Raw genomic sequence first — 24,490 nt, forward strand, 5'->3', positions numbered from 1 at the left:
CTAATGTCGCCTACAAGCAACTTAGAAAAAAACCTTTTTGTGGGTAATCTGTAATATCATGATTATATCAAGACTCTTTAATTCTTATAATAAATATAACAAGAAAAATAGAGAATATAAGTAATTACATATTTTATTTACAACTTACCAGCCACAGGTAATCATTTTCATTGGCCACTGTAGAACACCATTTTTAAAAACTGTACTGCTTGTAGGAAAGTGAAGTTTACTCTACTCACCTGTGTAACTGATGTGTGCTGCAATCTTTTTAAAACTGTACACTATATACCAGTACTACCAACTCATTCAAAAAGTTACTAAAAATTAAAACCATTATAATGGTTTATATCTCCTGTAGACAATGCCAGGACTGAGGAAGCTAAAAATGTTTACTTTTATTACATATTCTTAAAAATAAATTCTATACACAATCTATTGTTGAGACTTTGGTTATTTAACAATGTTTATTAATTCTAAATCTAAAGAGAATGTTTATGCATGTTGATTATAGAGTTTTATAAAAAAAAGAGCCAAGTAATAACAGACACAGCTTTGGGACTCAACTTTTTAAATTCTTTGAATCAAATTGCATAAAGCCACACCATTTGATTCATGATTGACATCGCAATATAGTGTTTTAAGTTTACAGTAGAAATTTGGATAAAATATTTTAGCTATCAACATCAGCTAATAGGGCACTTTCAGAGCTATAATATGAATTTTTTTTCTTTATTTTACTGGTAGAATGCTTTCCTGAAGGTTTTTTATGGATTGCTGTAAAACACTAATTGCAGCAAATAAAGCAATTTTAAATACAATATTACCTGATAGCTACCTGGTGTATTTTTACACTGACCACCACTGCAAACTATTTCATCTTTGCATTCATCAATATCTATACATATTTTTCCGGTAGTATCAGCTTCATAACCAGGATTACAAATACATCTATATGATCCCATCAAGTTCTCACATGCACCATTCTGGCACATATTTGGGTTTTGAGCACACTCATTTATATCTTAAAACAAAATAATCAGTATTGTAAAACAGTGATAAATATAAAGTAAGCATAATGTTAACATACATTCTAAACTAAATAATAAAGTGAAAAATTATTTTATATGAATAAATATAGGTGTGAGTGCAGATGCATAAGTGTGTATATGTATATGCTTATTTTACACGCACGCGCGCACACACAATATAATGTCAACTTTTATTGCAGAATTCAGAATGATCAGTTGGATTTCAATGTCCTTATTTTTGAAGTTTGCAAATTATAAACTGGTAAGTAACTATTAGCCTTATTAGTGTTCTCACCAATAAGGACTCTCTACATGACTTCTATTTGTTAAACGAGCACATGTGCTATACCAAGTTAACAATTGATCTGCTACAACCAATGTAACAATGAGGAAGCATTCCATGCTGGTGATAGCAAGCATTTACATGCTAATCAGATGGCATACCATTTTGTTGAATAATGTAATTACCAGAATCTACATTTTATTTGGAAATAACCAGATCTGCATATTTATCATTAAGAACAATCAATGTTTTTTTTTTTTTTTAAATTAGAAAGGATCATAAATTTTTACAAAGGATATGACACCAAAGACATTAACTTCAGTGATCCTATTTGATGTGTAAATTAAGGTTTCCGTACCTCCATAAATAAATAAGATGGTTTACTTTAACATGTAAATGACAATTTGCTGATTCACTAAATTCAAAATGGAGCAAATCATTGTTATCCAAAGCCTCTTGTATAAGAAATTACATTTTCATCTCTTTAACTGATTTTATATGGCATATTACAGTTGTAATTTGAATGTCAAACATCATCTCAAAATACACCAAAAATCTGTTTTTGTGGAACTCCTATTTTCTCAGCCGGCATAGCAGGCTGATTTAGGAGTTAAATTTGAAAGTATTCAATTTTTTTCATTGTCTTCAGACACACTTTGTTTTCATCATCTTTCAAAAAACCTTTTTTTCAGTCTGCTTATACCACTGACAATGTTCTGAACAGAAAGTGATTAAATTCCACAGCTTAAACGAAACACAAAAGAGTGACTGTATGGTTAAAAAAAGATATAAGCTGTCAAATCAGCATTTTCTTGTAGGCCAAGTTCAAGAATGGCATCTAAGTCAGTGGAGGCATTTAACAGTAATGCTATCAAATCAGGTTCTCATTTCGTTAGATCAAAGTGAATAAACGAATGTTAACTACATAAAAAAGCATATTTGAAATTGGATAAATCGTTTTTTAATTGTTTTAAAAACAATATATTAGTAAAACATTAAGTAAAGAATCTACCAAAATAAGGTTTTGCATTTGTTTAATTTTTTCTTTTTCTTTTAAAGAATGTGTTCTGATGAATACCTTTATCAACAAGTATAATTCAAAGATAGAATAATTTAATTTTTATAAATATATATAATTATTAAAATTTCAAAATTACACGTTAAATACCAAGTTATTACATACATAAAATATGTAAAGTCAAATAATTAAAATGTTTTAAATATCCTTGTATCTAGCCACTAAAGGCTAATAACATTTTGAAATTTTAATTAACTGCTGAGGAATTCTTCGAAAGCGTTATTGATACGTAAGGGAGAATAATAAAAATGAAAAAATAAGGTAAGAGCTCTTATTTGGTTCTATACTGTGGTGGATTACTGAATTTTGTTTTTGCTTTTCAATTAATTAGTACAGAGGAAAATATGGACAATTTAAAAATCTATTCTACTAAATTCACACACACACATTTTTTTACAAAATTTATCAATTTTTTGTATTTTTCAATCTTATGGTTATTATAATAAAAAAGTGAATTTGTCAGTTAGTAAAATACAAACAATAATAAAGCTACAGATATTTCAATCTAGTCACCAAGTTTTCATGATGTATTTGATCAGGAAAATTACTTCTGAAAAACTTTACAAAATAATCAGCCAAGACCAAGAATGGCAAGCATGAAATTATTAAAAAAGTGAGATAACACAAAATCTGTACAATTTAAATATTTCATTTTTATTTTTTACCATCTCCACTGTATGTTTTTCCTGGACCATGAGGACACAAGGTATTGAATTCTGGAGTGGTTGGCATTGGGCACGGTTGACATGGAGTGCCCCAACCCATCGGTTGTCCAAATATTACAGTACAACAACAACAACTTGACTTAGTGACTGGGGTTGAAGATGGATTTAAACACTGGCCATCACGATAAGTAGAATAACAAAGGTCACGTCTTGAATCTGAAATAAGCACAAATCAGAAACAAAAAATAATCAGTATTATAAATAAATCAGCAATTAGAGAAGCTGATATAGCTTTATAATACAGAATACAAGAATGAATATATGTTTGTAGTAAAGCCAGACTAACGAATGATAACTGAGAGGCAACAGCATAATTTTCATGCAACTGATTAATGTTTGTATAGTTTGACAGTACTGGCTCCAGCAGTTACGTCGCCCTGGACAAAAAGACAAATTGTGCTCCTTTAGAATATATATATTTTTTTAAATATAGGAAATATTTTTTATTTTCAATAAAAATCAAATCATTTTATTAAAATTTTAATAAAAACATATATTTAGAAAGAAACATGTAACATAACATAATACTGATAATCAAGCAGTACAAAACACTAAAAATTAATTAAGAAATATTTGTATCTAGCCACAAATTGCTAAACATATAATTTTTTACATTTTTATATGCTATTAGAAATGTGTATTAGTGGACAGACAATAAAAATGCCATTATTTTGAAAATAAAACAAGGTAACATCAACAATGTTAAAATCACAAAAAACTTTTTTTTCTCACTTTCAGTTCTGCCAATGTTTTTATTACATCTTTTAAATTTACTTGATCAGCAATTTTATGCTCAATTTCCAAAATGACTAAACCATTAAGACGACTTTGTGTAGTAGTCAAACATAAAAAGTTCTTAATTAATTTTAACTTAGAGAAATTCCTTTTGCCAATTGCAACAGTTATTGGTGTTGTTAGCAATGTTCTTAAAGCAATAGTAAGGTTTGGGGCAAAATTTAACTTTGTAATTAAGCTCAGTACATTGCTTAGCCTTTTTTTGTTGTCCAAAAGCGCACTTATTGCTGAAATTTCTTCTATTAATTCTAGCCCATTTATGTCAACAGAATCACCATCAGTTAAAATACATTTTAAATTCTTACAGTGTTTTAGTAGCAATTCTTTAGACAAGGTTTTTAAATCATATATATTATATAAGAATTGAAAAAAATTACTATGATTATTAAGTTGTTCAAATCTAATATCTAGTGTATTTAGTGCTTGATCAATTGTAGAATAAAAAAAATCTATTTTATATTTTTCTTTTGGATCTTCGGTGCGTTCATCTCATGCTTCGTATGAGACGTTCCTTTTTCTTCTTCTTACGCAGTGCCATGTCATTGTTGATTCAAAATTAGCCTCCATGTCGATTTTGGTAGCAAGTTCTTTTGTATCAATAATAGTTTCATCAAAGAACGAATCGATATAAGATTCTTGAAAAATATTTTGCAGTTTTGTAAAAGAACAAGTGCAGAGGCTAGATCAAAATCTTTTGTTTGCATCAACTTACTTATTGGATTAATGGAATTTAGTATTTTATGCCAAACAACTAATGAACACAAAAACTTAAATTGTTTAATACAATTTAATAAATTCAAGGTCTTGTCTTTTATTAAATTATAAATTTCTTGGTTTTCGTAAATGCTTAGCGAGGCATCATATACATCTCCCAAATGGAATCTCAAAGGTTTTAAGGTCTCTATCCAACTCTCCATCTAGTGTCATTCGATGGTTTCAAAGTTAAACTTGAACATGTTTTTAAAGTATTGCCCATCAAAAAGTAGATGCCAAAAAATTAAATATATTTTTTTGGACCATGTTGAAGAAATTAGCTGCTTCCAAGGATGCTTTTGCCATATCATTAACAACAAGACCGAGAGAGTGGCTACTACTCAGAACATAGAATGCTTGCAAATTATATTGTTTAATTCTGATTGCAGTCCTGCTTTATCACCCCTCAAATTGGACCCATTGTCATATTCCTGCCCTCTGATATCCTGAAACCGTAAACCCAAATCATTAAGTTTTTCAATTATAATATCAGACATTTCTTTTTCTGTAGATCTTTCAACTGGTAAGAAGCCTAAAAAGCTTTCACTAATTTTAATTTCAACATCAGCGTCAATTTATTGATTGAAACATATCTGATTACAAGAGTCAATTGCTTTACCTTACTAATGTCAGAAGTACAATCTAAAATTATGGAAAAATATTTGGACTTTTTTATTTCATCAATATTATGAGACTTTACACTTTGATGCAGCAGATCTATTATCTCATTTTGTATATTTTTCCCAAGATAGTGAGCTTTAGTCTCTTCTTTTTTTAGCACTCTACGAACGTATTCTTCCATAATGGGATCAAATTCAGATAGCAACTCAACTATTTTTAAGAAATTACTGCTATTATACTCAAACAACTTGTTGCTTGTAAGTTGAAAGCCAGACCACTTTTACCAAGCATTTTAGTAATTGTTATGATTCATAGAAGCACCTCGTTCCAGTGATTTGTTTCGGCATTAATAATTTTTTGAGCAGCCGCATTTATAGTTTTAAAACAATTAACCTTTTGTTCATTTCCAGCCATGATTTTTGGGCCTGAATATGATTTTTGGAAATTTCATGCTCTTTTAAAGTTTCATCGAGGTGCTTTCAACTTTTAAAACCCTTCTTTGAAAGAGAATTTAAACAGCCGAAAATTTTGCAACAGAAGAAGTAAACGCAGTTTTGTGAAAGAGAGTACACTAGCCAGTCTCATAAAACTTGCTCTCCATTGCTTAAAATTTGTGTATAATAATTTGCATTAAAATGTCAACGAGTGTCATTGGAAGGAAATTTGTAATTATGCAATGGTTTAGGTGGACCTTGTCTTACTAAGAAACTTCTTTCAGCGTCTCCTAAAATTCTTGGTCATAATGCCGGATCTGTACTCAAAATTTGTAGAACACTTTCTGTGGATGTCACATTAGTGTTAAGATTTTCAATCCTTTCATCTGGTCATGGTAGAGTTACAGTATTTTTAATTCCAATTGATTTAGAAACTTCATCCATTTATTTGTCGTCATCATCCTCTGACGATTCCATATCTTCTTTTATAATTGATTCCGTGTTGGAATCTTCTTAGAGTCATATTTGTTTTGGTACAACTCTGGATATAATTTTGTAATGCACCAGCTTATTCTTGCCTTTTGGCTTCCTTTTCCAGCCTTCTTTTTTTGTACTGGTAACCAGATAATTTTCTTTGACCGTCAAACATTCTGGAAAAGGCATGCACATAACTCAAATTGAACAATTTAAACTATAAACAAAATAAAGATTTCTCGTTCTAAATAAACTAAAATCGTAATTAACATAACTTCAAAATCAACATAAAAAATATTTATGCACTACACAAATATTTTTCATATCCAACATAAAGAAAGAGCATAAAGAAAGTCTAGCGTTATTACATATTTATTTTATAATAACAGATATTTCAGCAAATCATAAATAGTCATTAAAAACAATTTTATAATTCTTGATTTTGAGATTTTATTCAGTTCAATTATTCAAATATATTATTATAAAATGCATTTTATTGAAGCAATGAACTTAATAAATGTCTTACATTATTTCTTACATTATTGATTCAAATAATTATTATCATTAAACAAAAATATAAATAATTGTACTTATAGAATACATTCAAATTTGATACAATATTTTATTGATTCAATAAACAGCCTTTTTGGATAAATAAAATATTTATTTTGTTTAAAAACGCTTACTTATAATCTATTTACGATAAACTAGTACCTATCAAACTAAACAACAGCTTAATTATAGATGTATTTACCTTTACAAATTAAGGAACCGGACTGAAGTAAATTTTATGAACTTCCACTTGTTTAACTACATAATAGCAAGAATGCTATTGTGAAATGAAACCCCTCTTTTATAATTAGAGGTAATAAGCAATTCTATGCAAGTTCAAACACAAGATGAACCATCAGCACTCTGTTCGTATGCTAATGCTATTTTGGAAGTATATGCATGTTTAAATAAGTTCAAGCAGCGTCCTTCACAAATTCTGTGTTTATTTTTCGTTAACAGTAAACATATTTTTAGCTTTTAGACATAAACAATATAAATACACTATGTACTGTAAATTTTTAGCGAATGAAAAAATCAATATGTGAAATTTCCTATTAATTGAGTATTTAACACATCAATATTTTTGTCATATTTACAGCCAAAATGCCACCCCCAAATTTTAGCGCCCCAAACAAATGCCCAGGTTGCCTGCCCCTAGAGCGGGCACTAAGTCTGAACAATATAAACATAAAGCATAGCATATTTTAGCTGTTGAATACTTAGATGAAAACAATAAAAATTGCAGGTGTAAGGCTGAAGGAATCCTATCAATGTAATTATTATTTTCATTTATTATAATAAAATATTTTATGTAATATTATCACAAGTGAAATATTCTGAATTTAAAATAGTTTCCAATCTGATTTGTGGATGGAGTACTTCTCAAAAGGAGTTAATTAAAAAATATAAGGACCACAATATTTTTTGAGATGGAATATGGGATGTACTAATTTTAAATAAGGCCACAAGGTTAGACAAAAACAGTCAATAAGAAATGAAGTAGGAAATAGATACTACCAGCTAGTAGATAAATAACATCAAGAAGTTAAAAAGAAAACTGATTGAAAAAAGTGAAGAAAAGGGTTGTTATTTGTTACTACTTGATGTAACAACATCAAGTATTGATTGTTTACTACATCAAAATTCACTAGAATTTTTTGTGGTTTTTGAAGTCCATGTGTTAATGAACTAATTATGTACTTATATTACTAATTAAGTTATGCTGTTAGGTTACATTATTGTACTCGTAAAGCTCACTTGTAACTTTTGGCAATTATGAGTGTCAAAAATACAAAATATCGTTATCCTAGCAAGCTTACCACAAATATAGACATAGCAAATATTATTAAATTCACTGCAGTGCAAAATATGCCAGCAAGGCATCAAAATCCCTCCTGCCACATATACCACAGCAGCAACGTAGCAGCTAAACAGTCAAACATATTGTTATGTTATTACCTACATATACAATATTGTATCCACACCTATATAACAATATGTGATGTCACATTTATTGTTGTCATCAATAGTCCCAGCAAGGAACATAAAGAAAGCATATAATTTTGTAAACAGAAGAATAACGAAAAGAAGAAAAAGTAAAGAGAACGGTGAGTTATAAATTGTCACAAAAATATAGAGAGGGTGTCAGATATCAAATGAGAACTTTATTGGATGTCAGCAAAACTGAATGTTTAACATAATAAAAAACTACTGTAGTAACATTAAGTTGCTACATATATTATGTAATAATAGATTATTACAAATGGTGAGTGTAGAAAAGAACTTTGCTACCAACAAACATAAATGTAAGAATTAGAAAAAATTCCTTAAAATACTTGTAGAAATAAAGTATTTCATGACAGTGAAACATTGTTGAGTATAAGGAAGAGATAACAGAGGCTTTGGTAGTGTGGTTTAATGGAAATCAAATTGAATACCACATAGTTTGATAAAGTTCAAAATGAAGAATTTGTAAAATAAATCAGTTGAACGTACGTAAAAATCAGTTGTTAAAGAGTAAAACGAAATTTTACAATTTTCTTACTAAATCCAACTCAACAGAAAAAGCAGACTACATAAGTTCATTATCATATGGCAGAATCAAGATATAAATTTTTTTAAGAGATCTGAATCATTTTCTACAAAATAATATTGTTGATTTACTAGTTGCCCAGTTAAGTAAAATTAAGTCATAATCAGTAGTTACTACTGATTTGTCTTTTTATTATGAATATGTATGTCAACGGAAACAGTAAGCATGACACTGACTCGCTCATTTGTACTTTTTTCATGATCGGTGACATCCATTTATTCCAGCCAGTGCTTTATATCTGGTCCATAATGAAACACCCAAATCTATTCTTCACATGTGAAGTAAGCTGATTTATCAATCAAGTCTAACTGGTGTACCATTAATTTCAAGATCTCTTAACACCTTTCCCTGTTTTTAGGTAGATTTCATAAGAAAACTACTTATTGTAATAGGTACTATGATTCAACTTCTGGAAAATTTTGATATATCTTTGCATTTCACATCCCCCAGACCCCAAAACCGTCATCAGCTCAAAAGTTTAGACATACATTTATATATATATATATATATCACTTTCTTGTGGACATGATAACTGCTATAATTTTACACCAAGCACTTTCAAATTGTTCCTTAAAAATAACTCATCCCAAAATCTCGGTCGAGTTTGTTAATAGTCAAAATTGTACCAGGAGGTGGAAATGGGAGGGGGCTTTTTCAAAAAAACAAAGTATTGCTATAACATTCTTATTAAGTAAAATATTGAATTCTTTTAAAGTTCCTACTACTCTTTGGATAAGGGCCTAAAACTTATGTAAATAAAGTTGTTTTGATATCACCAGTGATTGGCCCAGGGAGTGGGAAAAATGACATTTCAAAGATAAAAATATTCATACTTCCCTTATAAAGCACAGTATCAAATTGGTTTAAAGTGGACATTAGTCCTCTAAACATTACCTAAAACTTTCGTCTGAAACAATTTTTGATATGGCCAACCCTTATGGCAAGGGATGACCAAAATGATGCTGGAATTGTAAGAAAATGGGGCTTGTTGTATGCTAAACATGTGCAACTTTTTGTTCACATGCAACCATTGTCGTATTAAGTAAATTTGAGGTGGAAATTCTTAACTTTAAGGTGGAAATCTTTTTTATCCCATACTTAGCACCGGTGAAATCTACCTCCACCTTCCGGTGTGCCGAAAGGGATTATTTTTTTTTGTTAATGTAAAAATAAACTGGAAAAAGGTTTGTCCACCTTTTATAATTTTAAAATTATTATTTAAAATTTGTCTCACCATCTCCATGACTAAAATTCTGTGTAACTACTGATATCTGTTACCATTCTAATATTAAAACAAACAGATTGGTAAAATAATAAATGGATTACTCCTCTTTCTGTTGCATAATAATTCCTTTTTTGGATTTTTAATCAATTTTAACGTTAATAACAGAATAAATTCTAATATATAACTAAATGAATAATTAAACCCCTGCCTTCATAAGCCAATAAATGTTTTTATAATCCTCAATCTACCTTTGAGCGTTTATCTTTGCTCTTTAGTGTTAATCTTCCAAATGAGCTGTTTGAAAGTCAATTTGAAATACACAACATAGAATGTTATTGGCAATAATAAAAATAAAATAAAACTTAAATGATTAATAATAAAATCAAAAAAAAAAAATTAATAAATATAGAATACCACTTGGAAAAATATTTAGCACTGAAAATAATATCAATATTACTGCATGATATACACATTGTCCTCAATAGTGGCTAATAACAGTAGCTAGTAGTTTGTACATGCACTGAAAGCTCCACATGGAGGTATGTGCTTTATATCTCCGCATAAACACAACTGTTGTTAGATTATGACATTTTCATTTAAATAGCAAAAAAGAAATTTGTTATACATTTTTTGGAGTATTCCATACCACAATAAAGTCAGTGTTAATTTAAACTATTGCTGCTAAGAAAACATGTTTGTTATATACCCTAGTTTTTCTCAGATTGTTCACTCTGAATTTAGAGTAATCTTGTACCTTGAATTTGGTACATTTAGTACATTTCTCTACTTCAGTGAAACCTTTTAAAATCGATACATAGACTATAAAAGTAATGAATTTTTTCTCTCTCAAATTATTATAGTAATTTTTCATTAAAAATAACATAGCAGAACATAAAGCTGTTCTTTTTTATATACATAGTGATATTCATATTACGAATGTAAAATTTCTTTTAAGCTTTTAATGAAAGAAAATTTAATTTATCAAACTAAGACTGTATCAATGCTAAAGCTAAAATATTTTTTTTTGTGCTTGATGATCTCATGCATATACTTGTAGCTTTTATGTTGTGTATGGAAGTGAAATTTTTGTAGCGTATGAAAAATGCCTTGCCTAACCAGAATTCAAACCCAGAACTCTGGAGAAAATGCTGAGATGTTACCAGTATGCCATGGTGATTGACAACTGTAATACAGTTTGTTGAAAGAGAGCATAATATTTAAATAATAATAAAATAAAATAAAAGTCCAGATTTTATTCATTCTAATGTTCCATCAACTCCTGAATGTGTGTGATAAAAAAACTACTACGGGCAATTTATCTAAAAATCAAAACTTTATTTTATTTAAATAATTAATTTTTAAAGTTACCTTGACAAAATCGTCCATCAGATCCAAGAATAAATCCAGGTTGACACTCACAACGAAAGCTTCCAACAGTGTTGATACAGCGGCCATTCTGGCAAGGGCTACTTTGGCATTCATCAATATCTAAATGTTAAAAAAATAATTGCCATTACAGAATCTATTAATATGAAATGCTGCTAAGACAGGTTGCATAAGTATTACGATGAACAGCATAATTTGGTGATAAAAAGTACTGAAAATCATTACTTTTATAGTCGCACAGAAAAATCATCAGTGTTGGGAATTAAAAACACAGCTGTACCAAACTGAGTACATAATAATTTTAATAGTTATCCAATGTTACATAAATACATAGTGAAAGTAAACTTATCTAGTCAAGTTCAATATGCCATGTTTTGAATAATCAGAAGTTTAATTATATAACAGAATATTACTATTAATTTAAACAGGAGACATCCAGCAAATGAGAAAAACAACAGAATACACACACACACACACACACACAGAGTATTCACTAAAAGTCTCAGACCTAATATTGAATCATTATTACTAATCTATATAATACTAGCAGACATTGCTAAGCTGTGGTAGATAGAGCTAAAAAAGCTAGGTAGCAGTCATTTGGACAGTCTACTCTTTTTTATCCACTACACCAAGAAAACAAAATGAGTTGAAACAATTATATTTTTGAATTTTTATAAGCATTGTGTTTGTGGCTTTTGAATACTGGAAAGTCATAAAATATTTTAAAAACATGTGTTAATGCTTGTTTGGATGTTGAATAACTGATTCTAGCTGTTTAAAATTACAGTAAATCATCTGACAATTATATACATTCATTATCCTCAAATTAACTCCAACTCCAGAAAATGTTATCTGTTTAAGAAACAATTCACAAGGACAGTAAATAAAGAATTTTACAATAAAGTTTTAAAAGAGATAAGAGAGACATGAGATAGGAAACAGCATCTGATTGCTTCACCATTACATGTGGTCCTCATCAAGAAGCTACTTTTATCCTTATAAAAGGTGGTGTTAGTGTCTCACCTCATTAGCTTAGGACCCCTGTTACTTCTTATTCCCAAAGAATGTGGCATTTATGAAACCATAAATAAATATTTAAAACAGTAATTTTTTTTTTCCATTTTATCTCCCTATTATTTATCTCACTCAATGTAAGTAGATAGTTGCTGTTAGTTGGTGGGCACTGATTTTTTACCTAAAGCCAGTAGATTGATATATTGTGGGGATACATTTCTATTTGCTGATTGGTGTTCATTTCTGAAAAATTTGAAGATCAAGTCTTCTACATAAAACATTACAATATTTGGACATGAATTTCCAATTGACGATTCTGAGTGGTGATTGGTTATCTTGATCTGGTGATACCTTCTAAATTTAGGCATCCCACTTATTTTTTTGTTATATAATTTTTATACATCTATAAAAATAACACTGCATAGACCTCATTACTTGGTATGTTTCTTGTTGATTTTACTTTTTATATATAAAATATATAAATAAAATGAGTTATTTCCCACTACCTTACACGCTTCCTAACTATGTATGGTAGAGAAGGTGTTGGCAAGTTATTGCTGGCTGATTGATATGTTTTCTGAAATCTTCAATAAATTTTCTCATTTTCAATTCATTAACATGTTATTCTCTCATGTTGTCAGTAGTCAAGGTAAAGTTCTGTATTTACTGTGAGTAATGACAATACATAAGACCAAACTGTTTTCTAAAATATCTTATTCCATGATTATTCATGAAACAATTTTTTCACAAAATTGTATCCAAATTATTGACAAAATTATTTATTTTAGTGTCACCATTAGAATGTGGTTTATAAACCTTTGATTCTGCAGAAAGTCAAAAAGGTGATATCAAAATAAACAACTTTTTATTTACGCTATATATATTTCTTGGAACAAAGAAAATGTTTAAACTGAGATTCTCTTGTTCTCAAGAAATTGCATATATATCTCATAATTGCCTTATCGTTTCTATATATGTGCCACAAAAAAAAATTCCTGTATTTAAGAAACAACTGTGCCCTTTAGCAATGTAATTGCGGATAATGTTATAAGTATACTACAAAACACTGTAATAACCCTCTCTTGTGAATGTGTGTTACAAGAGAATAAGCGTGGTAAGTCAATTGTAGTTAGTGCAAGTATTGGTTTAAGTAAGTTCGGTTTGGCCACTCAAAAAAAGGTTTAGTGATCTATCCACTATATTTGTTTGTTACTTCAAAAAGAATCTGTTTTTTTTTTTAATAATTAGTGACTGATATTGTTATTAATTTGATGATTAATAATCATTTAAAATTCAGTATTCAAGTGAATCTTTTTTTTTTTCTTTGTAACTGATAAGAGTTTATTTTAATAAATTCATAGATATTGATTTTTGGATGGAATAAAAGTAACAATTATGAATTTTTATGAAATAAGAGTTCGGGGGAAGTTAACTTCATAATTCTAGTATGAAACAACTCTAATAGATTTTGAACTAGGCATTTCAAAACCTTTTATATAATATTTTCAATATTTTATTTTAGGAATCTAAAACTTTTATTAACTATTCACCAAAAGTATCAATGTTAAGTAGTACAGACTGCAAGTTCAAATTTAGCTGAGTAAAACTGAACATTCTGTGTTTTCCATTTTAAAATTAATTGCACTTTTTAAGTAAACTGGAGAGTGTGTTCTGAAGGTTTACTTGGAAGATTTGTTATTCAATTTCGATCAAATTAAGTGTTAGTAGTGCTTCTTAAAGAGGAGCACATCTAAAGGTTTTCAAGAGGCCTAGTGTAGCCAAGCAGCCCTTCATATTAATAATATGTGCAGAATTGATACTAATGGGATTAAGCAAATAGGATAAAAGTATTGGAAAACATTGCAGCTGCATTTGTACGTGATTTATCTTATTTGTTAAATCTAATATGACTTTTAAATAATGATTTAATATGTAGTGGTGGTAATCAAAGTTGTCTAAATTAATTAAATATTTGATGAACAGAAAGAAAAACGATCTTTCTTGTACCTTTTCTCCCATCTGCCAGCTATAGATTTATGATTTTTCATGAACAATTACAACTGAAAAAAATTAAACAATAATATGTGACTTTAAAAAATAATAAAACCTCCAAAAATTAAATCCAAAAGTACATTTAAACTCACCAATACATTTATGTCTGTCAGGAGTTAAACGAAATCCAGAATCACAGACACATCTGAATGACCCATCCATATTAATACATTTACCACTTTCACACATCCCTGTTTGTGAACATTCATCAGTATCAACACAGAAAGCACCATCAGGTGATGATGTAAAACCACTTTGGCAAACACATTTATATGAACCAGGTACATTTTCACAACGTCCATTTAAACAAATTCGAGGGTTTTCGTAACATTCATCAACATCTGTAAAGTTAGAAGAAAACATCATTTCATTTGTTCACATGTATGTAAATACCACAAACTTAATGACTGACCTGAAATGAAACACCTCAGGAATAACTTGAATCTTGAGTCAAGCTTACTATGAAAAATAAGAAGTGATTTCCCATTGTTTTCTTCACTGAGCAAAATATACTTATTGCATATCAACATGCCAAGCCTACTGAAATGAAAGTGATATTCAGCCCAACAAGTCCTGCTAGTACAAGACATTTTCCCTTTATTCACCTCACAGGAACTATCTGTGTAGTGAACATGATTACTCTGAAAGAAATTGTGATTACGTTTACTTTGAATCTTTATAAGGCAGACTGAGGCACATAGTGTATATCAGCAAACTTTTCACTGGGAAACAATGCATTATACATTATTTCCACTCAGATGGGAAATTATTTTATTCATCAACAGAAAATAATATATCTGATAAAAAAGAAAACACAAAGATAATATCAATACTTAAATATCTCTATAAAAAACAAAAAAAAGCCACTCATCCTTACAGTACTTAGTGTAGTTATAGTTCAAGTAATGTTTGAAGTACAGCTTCATGTATTTTTTAGAGTAAGAATAAACCAATCCACTGTGTCATTCATATTAGATATTAATATGAATGGTACAGTTTGCTCGACTAAAACTGCAAATTTTATTTATAAGACACTACTACAAAAGATCATTTTTTATAGTACAACTAAAAATAATTTCAGTTGTTTTTAAAGACTGTTTTAGAAAGAAAATAGAAATCTAGTAGTTTCATAATCATTATCTGTAAATAGTCATTAATAAAGAAAATCAATCTATATATATAAAAATGTTAAGTTCGTTTGTGTACGGCTTCAAAAACTCAAAATGTTCTGCACCGATTGAGCTCAAATTTTAGCACGATATATAACCCGCATAAAAGATTGTTTTCAAATATTTTTAATAAAGCTATCTATCTATTTTTAATTTGTACATTTTTAATTTGGAAATGTAAACAAAGGAAAACCAATCAGATCAATTCAAGATGGCCGCTGTCAAACACAACGACCAAATTTCTTTGAATTATATTTAACAGCTAAAACATCTGTATTTTATAAAAAAAAACACCAAAACAAAATGAAAAGCCACCAAGAAGGATGACTTACAGTAAATAAATTAAAACACCCAACTTTCTTATAGCCCAGATAACTTAAGACTATGCAAACAAAAAAAGTCGAAATAACCAAATACACAGAAAATAATATCCCTACATAATGACCAAAAAATCCTTTGTTAGGTTTTTTTTACATATATATGACCAAACAATCGTTTTTTGTTCTTTTAGCGTTCTTTGCTATGTAAAAGCAAAGAACAAAATTCACAAATAGTAACACTGAAACCACACAACTAAGTATTCGTTTTTTCTAACCGCCGAAACCACCGTTATGCATTGCTTCAGATGATGATATGAATGATTTATAGCGTATGAAAATGCCATGCCTGACCAGGATTCCAACTTGGAATCACCGGATTAAAGTCCGAGACGTTACCACTCGCGCCACGGAGGCCGGCAAAACATATTCGTTAGGAGCCGATTAAAAACATGACTTACCAATATGGCGTTGTGTGTCAAACCAATTTTATAGGACTATAATTACTTTTAATACGCGAAACCCTTTGCAATGACTGAACATTAACTTAAACCTCTTCAAAAATTATTCCTTTTGAACTAAGCCACATTTTGATATCATTGTTTTTCTATAACACGACTGGAATTCTTTTCGTTTAATGATAAGAAGCGTTGTCGAAGACAGTAACCGAATTTTCTTCCAAAGGACATAATACACCGCTACACTATTTCTAAATAATTCAAATTCGTGTAATTTTTTTACGAATCGCGTTTTTATCAAAATCTCACCTCTTTCTCAATTGACCTGTGGGGCTTTGTTTTCTTTGGAGACCATAATTCATTAGTAGAATCATACTCGAGAATCACGTTGTACACTGAAGCAGCACAAGTTCTACTTACGTTAACAGTTTATTAACATCTGAAATCAACGCCGTTTGATTATTCTGTAATTTGTAAGCATTACTCCGCTTTTGTAAGCATTTAAAATGATGTGTTTTTTCGCACGACTTAAGGGCTTTTTTTCGCAGCCCACAAATCTTTATATATAAAAATGTTAAGTTCGTTTGTGTACGCTTCAAAAACTCAAAATATTCTGCACCGATTGAGCTCAAATTTTAGCATGATATATAACCCGCATCAAAGATTGTTTTTATCTATTTTTCGCATCAGTCACATACCCGCAACCGCGAGAAAACAGTTTTTTTAACGGTCAGCTGTGTACCAGTGACCGCGCCATCTGCCGGAAGCGAGGGGAACACTCGCCATACTAGCTAACGACAACTGCAGTCACATGTGAAACAATACCTGTTCCCAATTACATTGTTTATTAACAAAAAAAAAAACGTATCCACTTGCATCCGATTCAGATTATTGTACAATCTGAATTAAATATTCACTTTAATCGAGGTACTTTTGAGCGATCGTGTCGTGATTGAGCTGCGCCTTTCATCAAGCTCTGAATTTATTAGAAAACGACCAACAGTGGGATATATCTATTAATGACGCGTGCAACACATGCACATCTAAACCAAATTCGCGCATTATTCGCAATTATATTGACCGCTTACTTCCCTTCATCTCACACAGAGTTATGGGAAAGATATCAATCGCATATGGCGAGGATATTTTGCATACGCCTAGAAAATACCAATATGACCATGGAATTTACAGAAGGCATTTACAATGAAGCATTGATAAATATTGAAGACAAGTGCTTAGCTATTGCAAATAAAGTTCTTAGTCAATTGGGAATGCCAGCACCCACCCGAGCTGCGATTGCTTCATTTGATGTGGATTTACGCCGTGAACAGAGTTACAACATTGGTGATCTTCAGTCATATGTCCAATCAAACATTCCCAAATTAACGCGTAAACAGAAAAGCATTTATGATCGCATAATGCAAATGATAAATGACAGAGTTGGGGGGGACCTTCTTCTTGGATGCACCAGGAGAAACTGGGAAAACATTCCTTATTAGATTGATTCTAGCAACGGTTCGATCAAAAAATGACAATTATCCTGTTGCGGAATATTAATCAGCCAAAACTCTGCAACGGCACGCGACTTGCAGTTAAGAAATTGATGAATAACGTAGTGGAAGCAACGATTTTATCGGGGCCTTACAAAGGTGAAGATATCCTCATTCCTCGAATACCCATAATCCCGACCGATCACCATTTTAATTTAAAAGATTGCAATTCCCAATTCGATTGGCATTTGCAATCACAATCAATAAAGCTCAAGGTCAATCTTTAGAATTGTGTGGTTTAGATTTAGATGCGGATTGCTTCTCACATGGGCAAGTGTATGTTGCGTGTTCCTGAGTCGGCAAACCAGATAGCCTTTATATCTACGCAGACAGTGTAAACAAAAAATATTGTATATCCACAAGTATTGCAAAATTACACTTCTATGAAACATATGCTTTGTTTTGTTTCTTATTTCTCATCCATGCAACCACAATGTGCCACAGCGAAGCGTGGTGGGTAGAGCTAGTTTTAAATAAAATTATAATAAAAATTTTTTTTAAATTAAAGAAAAATAGTTGGTAAATTATCACTATAATTAAAAATAATAATAATATGAATTCTCTAAGATGATAAAAAAAAGTTCACACATTTTCAGTGAATTCAATCACATTTACTTGAAAACATCTCAAAGAAATGAAATATCTCAAATTATGAATTAAAGTATTTAAGTATTTATATCTTAACACATAAAAAATTACTCTGATGTCTAATAAATATACACAAAATTGAAATAACAAAAACTACATACCAATACAAGAGTGCCCAGTAGGTGACAAAATAAATCCTGGTTTGCACTGACACTTAAAAGAGCCATCCATATTTATACACAAACCGTTTGCACACATACCATTTTGACTACATTCATCATGATCTAGAAAAAATCATATACTTTTAAGACATATTTTTAACAAATCATACACTTTTAAGTCAAAGATTATTCACTCATTACAGTATCTTCTGAACACATAGTTTCAGTAAATTGAAATTTGGCAGGAGGATTTCACTTCAAAAAATATAAATATTTAAAAAAAATTATTCTACTGTAGAAGATTCATCTACAAAAATCAGAGTTAAACTAATAGACTGAATAATGCTTTTAATTCTTCCACTTCTACACAGCAAAAATCACAAATTATGCATTTTGATTTATTTCACAGGAACAATTTTTAACAATAAGTCCAAGGAGTTAGATGATTCAGCTCCAAAAAATTAAATCTCTACATTTCTAATATTTGTCATTAATGATGGCTGAAATTCATCACAGTTGTACACTAGGTAAACTAAAGGCCAGACCTTTTTCTGGCTTTTCTTTATCAGAAAAAGTATTTTGTGGTCGTCTTGCAGAGATACACAGAACAGCTAATCTTTTAACAGATATTACCTTGATTCCATTAGATATCTGTTACTATTCACTGTAAAATTCTCTATATCAACTTAAATATTTATTTCAAGAAAAAAGCTTACTTCAAGAAAAAATCTCATCAAATGGCTGAAAACCAGCCATTTAGTTTTAATAAAAAACCAGTATTTAGGAACTAAAACCAGTATTTTAGAAAAACCATTGGGCAATTAAATTGTGCAAGTTGAATGATCATCACTAATTCATGACAGAATAGGGTTAAAAGTTAACCCTTCATCTGGTACATGATAAATCCTGACTCAATTCACACAAAAATCAAAAAGAATCTGAAAAGCACATTGTGATAAAGCAACATTTTTTATTGATCTTTTATTGTATTAAAAATTTCTTCACATGTTTTATTATGTAGGCTAACAAATGGAAAATTAAATATTGATAAAATATACTAAGTTTATAATTATTAAACAAAGATTATTATTTCACATAGTCAATTATTTCCATCCATTTTTATTTGGTTTTCTCAAAATGTTCTCCAACATAGAATATTAATATTATTATTAATAACATCAATATTATTTTTTTATATAATTTTAAAAGACTATTACAATGCAATGCACAAAAATGAATATGAGTAACTGGGTACAAAATCTATAATCTACAAAAAACATTCTCATCATAATTATCTGTTGCAGAAGAACCACAATTCCTCAATCCATTGTTAAAATATATATATATTTAAACTTAGCAAAATCATTCTTTTGTTATTGTATTTGTCCATATTCCCCTCTGTACTAATATCTTAAAGACAAAAATACAAAAACCGTTTACCACCATGAGTACAGAATTCAATAATGCTTCTTACCTTATGCTTATTATTTTTTTCTAATACCGCTTTTGAGGTTTTCCCTCATCATCAGTTAAACTTTTTCTTCCAAATCACACATTAAATTCAAACCATTAAAATTATAACTTATAAATATATGTAGTCGTAAATATTAAAAAATATAAGATTAAAATTTTTTTTTATTATATGGCTAACCACACATATAGTACTGTACTCATATATGTGGCTAGTACATAATCTCATATGTATAAAAAATCTATATAATACTCATATGTGTGTACTGTACTGTATGTGTCGCTAGCTACATAAACAAATTTTTTAATTTTCTGTTTTTTAATATTTATGACTACATATTTTTATAAGTTATAATTTTAATGGTTTGAATTTAATGTGTGATTTGGAAGAAAAAGTTTAATTGATGATGAGGGAAAACCTCGAAAGCCTGTTAGAAAAAAATAATAAGCATAAGGTAAGAAGCATTATCAAATTCTGTACTCTTGGTGGTAAATGGTTTTTATACTTTTATCTTTGATATAATATAAAAGATAAAAGTATATATATATATTAACATAATATAGAAATAATAAGCATATTTTAATATTAATAATCAATTTATTTTTAACTACATCAGTAATAAAAATTGAATCCCAAAAAGAATTCATGATCAGAAACACTATACCTGACAAATAGAAACCTTCACATATGTTCACTACACATACTACTTATCATGTTATTATTTATTTATTTTTATATATTAAGATCATTAATAAAAACATTTTAACTCTAGCCTGTAAATAAGCTGTTGGGGTGTACCAACAGTATAAAATAGAAATGATTTCTATATAAAAATATGGTAAATTATAGTACTGACTGTAAGTACTGTATGTACCTTTCAAATCAAGTGTGTTCAGCAAAAAATTAAGACTCTCACCAATAGATTAAAGTAACTAAGGTGAAATCGTAAATGAAAGCAACACACACCAAATTTATAAACTGAAAATAGTAACAGCATGAAGGAACCATCAAAATTCAGACATTAACTTATGGAAGAATGGTGAAGAAAATTAAGTTCTTCTATTCCTCCACACACTCATAATGTAAGAATCACTAAATATGGATTCATTTATCTTAATCGATGTACCAACAAATACAAAATTTAAGAGTACAGAGCATCACTACTTCTGTAAATCTGCTTTTATTTTATTTCATTGCTCACATGCAAATTTTGAGTAGGAACATGTTTTATGAATATTGTTGTTATAAGTACAGATTGATAAGCCATACAATTTACACTTTTTCAACCCTACAGTCACAAATATTAATTTTTTAGATTACTTAAGCACAGTATACACCTTTATGTAACTTTTTATAGAATTAATAAATGAACATTTTGGTAGAACAATACAGTAGAACTCACTGGAAGTTGTCTTTCAATCCTTAGATATTCATTTTTTTATTATAATTTACTAAGTTAATCGCAAATTCAATAACCCATCCTTTTAAAAAGACATCTAATCATATAAATGAACATACATTAACTGAAAAGTAGCTCAGAAAATCACTGTAACTTTGTAAAAAAAATAGGTAAGACAAACAAATTAGAAGTATATAAAAGAAATTATAAATTACTAGTATAGACCAATATATAACATTTAATTAACAGTTATGTACTCTGTAGAGTAACAAAAGGGTACTTCTGAAGTTTGAGAACAATATCCAAATGGGAATAGCAACAAAATTCACATTTATCAATGGGGAAAAACAGAATATAAAAAAAATATCAACTTTTTAGATTATTTAAAATCAAGCTTATTTCGTGTTCAGAAAGATTCTGAAGACATATCAGCTAGAAACAATCAAGTGTATTTCTGAAACTCAGTGAAGTAGAACATACAGTATTATCATTATTGTAAAATATAATATTAAGAGAATGCAAAATATAGATATTAAATATTAACAACAAATGCTACATACCAATGCAGCGACGTCCATCAGAGGAAACATCAAATCCAACAGGGCATTCACACTTAAAACTGCCTGGTGCATTGGTACATCGCCCACCCAAGCAATAATTTTGTTTACACTCATCCACATCTGCACAAAATAAAATCAAAACTTGATAATATTTCATAATTAAAATCTGCAAAATTAAAATTGATGTTTTTGTGCAAGTATAAGAATAAATAAACAAATATACTATATTTCCAATGTATGTAAAAAAATGTTTTTCTGTAATTTTGCTAGTAGCTATATTGTAATATATATATTTATATATTATGTAAACAATATAACAGAACATTGTGTCTGTATATATATATATATATATATATATATATATATATATATATATATATATATACACTAGCTCCCTCCCCATCACAGCTTCGCCTGCGCTATATGGCGCAGGCAACTTGCATTTCCCATAGCGGTCAATTCTTTTATTTTATGTTCTTTAGACAAGTAACCAGAGATAGCTACAGCCAGTCAGACATATAGTTATGGTAGCAGTGGCTTTGTTGGTTGAGTGACAGCCTGTATACTTTCGCACCCCTTAGAAAATTGGAATTAAAAAAAACCCTAAAATGGTTTTTAAATATTTATCTGAAGATTATTTGCAAGCCCAAATCTACTAAATATCTAGTTTACTATAGTCAGAATTGGGAAAATTTACAATCATTATTCAATTTTTTTTTCCTTTCTTCATCCCCTTTCAAGCTTGAATTTCAAAAATCTAGAAATTGATTTATTGACATGAAGATTATACTCACCAAAAAACAGGTTGATTTCTTCATTTGTTACTGAGAAATTATAAAAAATAACAGGGTTTAAAAAAAATCAAACATCCATTTTAACACTTCATCTCTAAATTTCAAGAATGTAGAAATCAATTGTTAGATATTCATATTAAGATTACACACACCAAAAATTAAGTTGGACATCTATGTCTGTTGCTGAGAAATAAAAAAAAAAAAAAAATTTGATTGTTACGCCATTTTAACCCATTAAACTCGTAATTTCAGAGAGGATGTTCTTAGTATGCACTAACACCATAAGGAGAAAGTGTATACAAATTTTCATCAATTTATCTTCAGTAGTTTTTGCTGGCCGTTGATCACTTACGACCAGACCGATATATTTCTCGGCTTTGGCCAAAGATTATAATGTAGCCAACCCATTTTCTAGCAGTATTAAATTGATAGAACTTCTGGGTATATGATATTGTTTGTGGTGTTTTGATTTTCTGGTAGCAGAATGTATTGACTCTTCGAATTACCAGTTCTGATAAGTCCAACATATAATTCTCGATGAGAAAAACAGTATGATTGTAAATCAATACCAATATGTTTGAATGTCTAGCCTTGCGCTTAATTGATTGTTATAGCAAACAAAAGTTTTATAGGGAATTGCAGCCTCTTGAACTGAAACGGTAAGTCTGTTGGGATCATTGGGATGTGAGGTATAAGAGCAAGCTCTCCTGCAGCTGGACCTGTCAAAATAGTAGCCTCAATGATGTGATTATGAATAGTTTTGATTTGCAACGTCGTGCCATTACATAATCTTGGAGGGTGGTTTCATAGTAAAATAATCTGAACTCCCATTTTAAGATTGAGACTCTGAGCGGGAAAACCTGCAGGATTAAGAGAATTCAAAAATTCTGCAGGATAGTGGACTGCATCTTCAGTATTGGTTACAGAATCTGCATATCGACATTCCTTGCTTTGTCCTTCAACTTTTTCTAAAATCATATTATTAATTCCAAATGAAGAAATATTTTGAGAAGTTATGATAGTTCTTTTGCAAAGCCACTCGTACGGTTTTTTTAAAAGCTTACTAATTTTCGGATAAATTTAAAATGAGATCACCCATTGTATGCAAAACGGTACCAATTGTTTTCATCAATAGAAATGTAACCATCATTGTGAGGAAGAGTCTCATTTCCAATGTTTAGCAGTTGTAAGGGAATGTTAGCACCACCACCCTCAAGATAAACTCTCATATTAGTTAAATTTAATAGTGAGGACAATTTTCCATAATTTTCCATTTAAGGCATGCCAGAACAACATCAGCTCTAGTTCCTCTCACAATGCCAGGCAATATTTGGCAAAAGTCTCCAGCAAACACAAAAGTTATACCACCCATTAATTTACTGCAATATCTCGAAAGAGATATATTTTATTTAATATCTCGAAAGGTTCAATCAATGGTTTCAATGTGAGCGCGATGACTCATTATGCATTCATCCCACACTACAAGTTTAGCATCTTGTAAAATTTGT

At 29.6% G+C, this 24,490-nt stretch overlaps 1 protein-coding gene across 1 annotated transcript in view; it reads right to left on the reverse strand.

The window, feature by feature from the left end:
* Positions 1 to 24,490, reverse strand: part of LOC142327385 (fibrillin-1-like) — a 339,860-nt gene that overhangs the window by 211,544 nt on the left and 103,826 nt on the right. The window contains exons 11-16 of the mRNA XM_075370397.1: positions 22,189 to 22,308; positions 18,759 to 18,881; positions 14,608 to 14,856; positions 11,429 to 11,548; positions 3,055 to 3,270; positions 825 to 1,021 (exon numbers count right to left, since the gene is read on the reverse strand). Coding sequence (XP_075226512.1) covers positions 825 to 1,021; positions 3,055 to 3,270; positions 11,429 to 11,548; positions 14,608 to 14,856; positions 18,759 to 18,881; positions 22,189 to 22,308 — 1,025 coding nt within the window. The remainder of the gene's footprint in view (positions 1 to 824; positions 1,022 to 3,054; positions 3,271 to 11,428; positions 11,549 to 14,607; positions 14,857 to 18,758; positions 18,882 to 22,188; positions 22,309 to 24,490) is intronic.

The sequence above is a fragment of the Lycorma delicatula genome, chromosome 1, assembly GCF_047948215.1.
Source record: "Lycorma delicatula isolate Av1 chromosome 1, ASM4794821v1, whole genome shotgun sequence".
In the NCBI taxonomy this organism is placed as follows: Eukaryota; Metazoa; Arthropoda; class Insecta; order Hemiptera; family Fulgoridae; genus Lycorma; species Lycorma delicatula.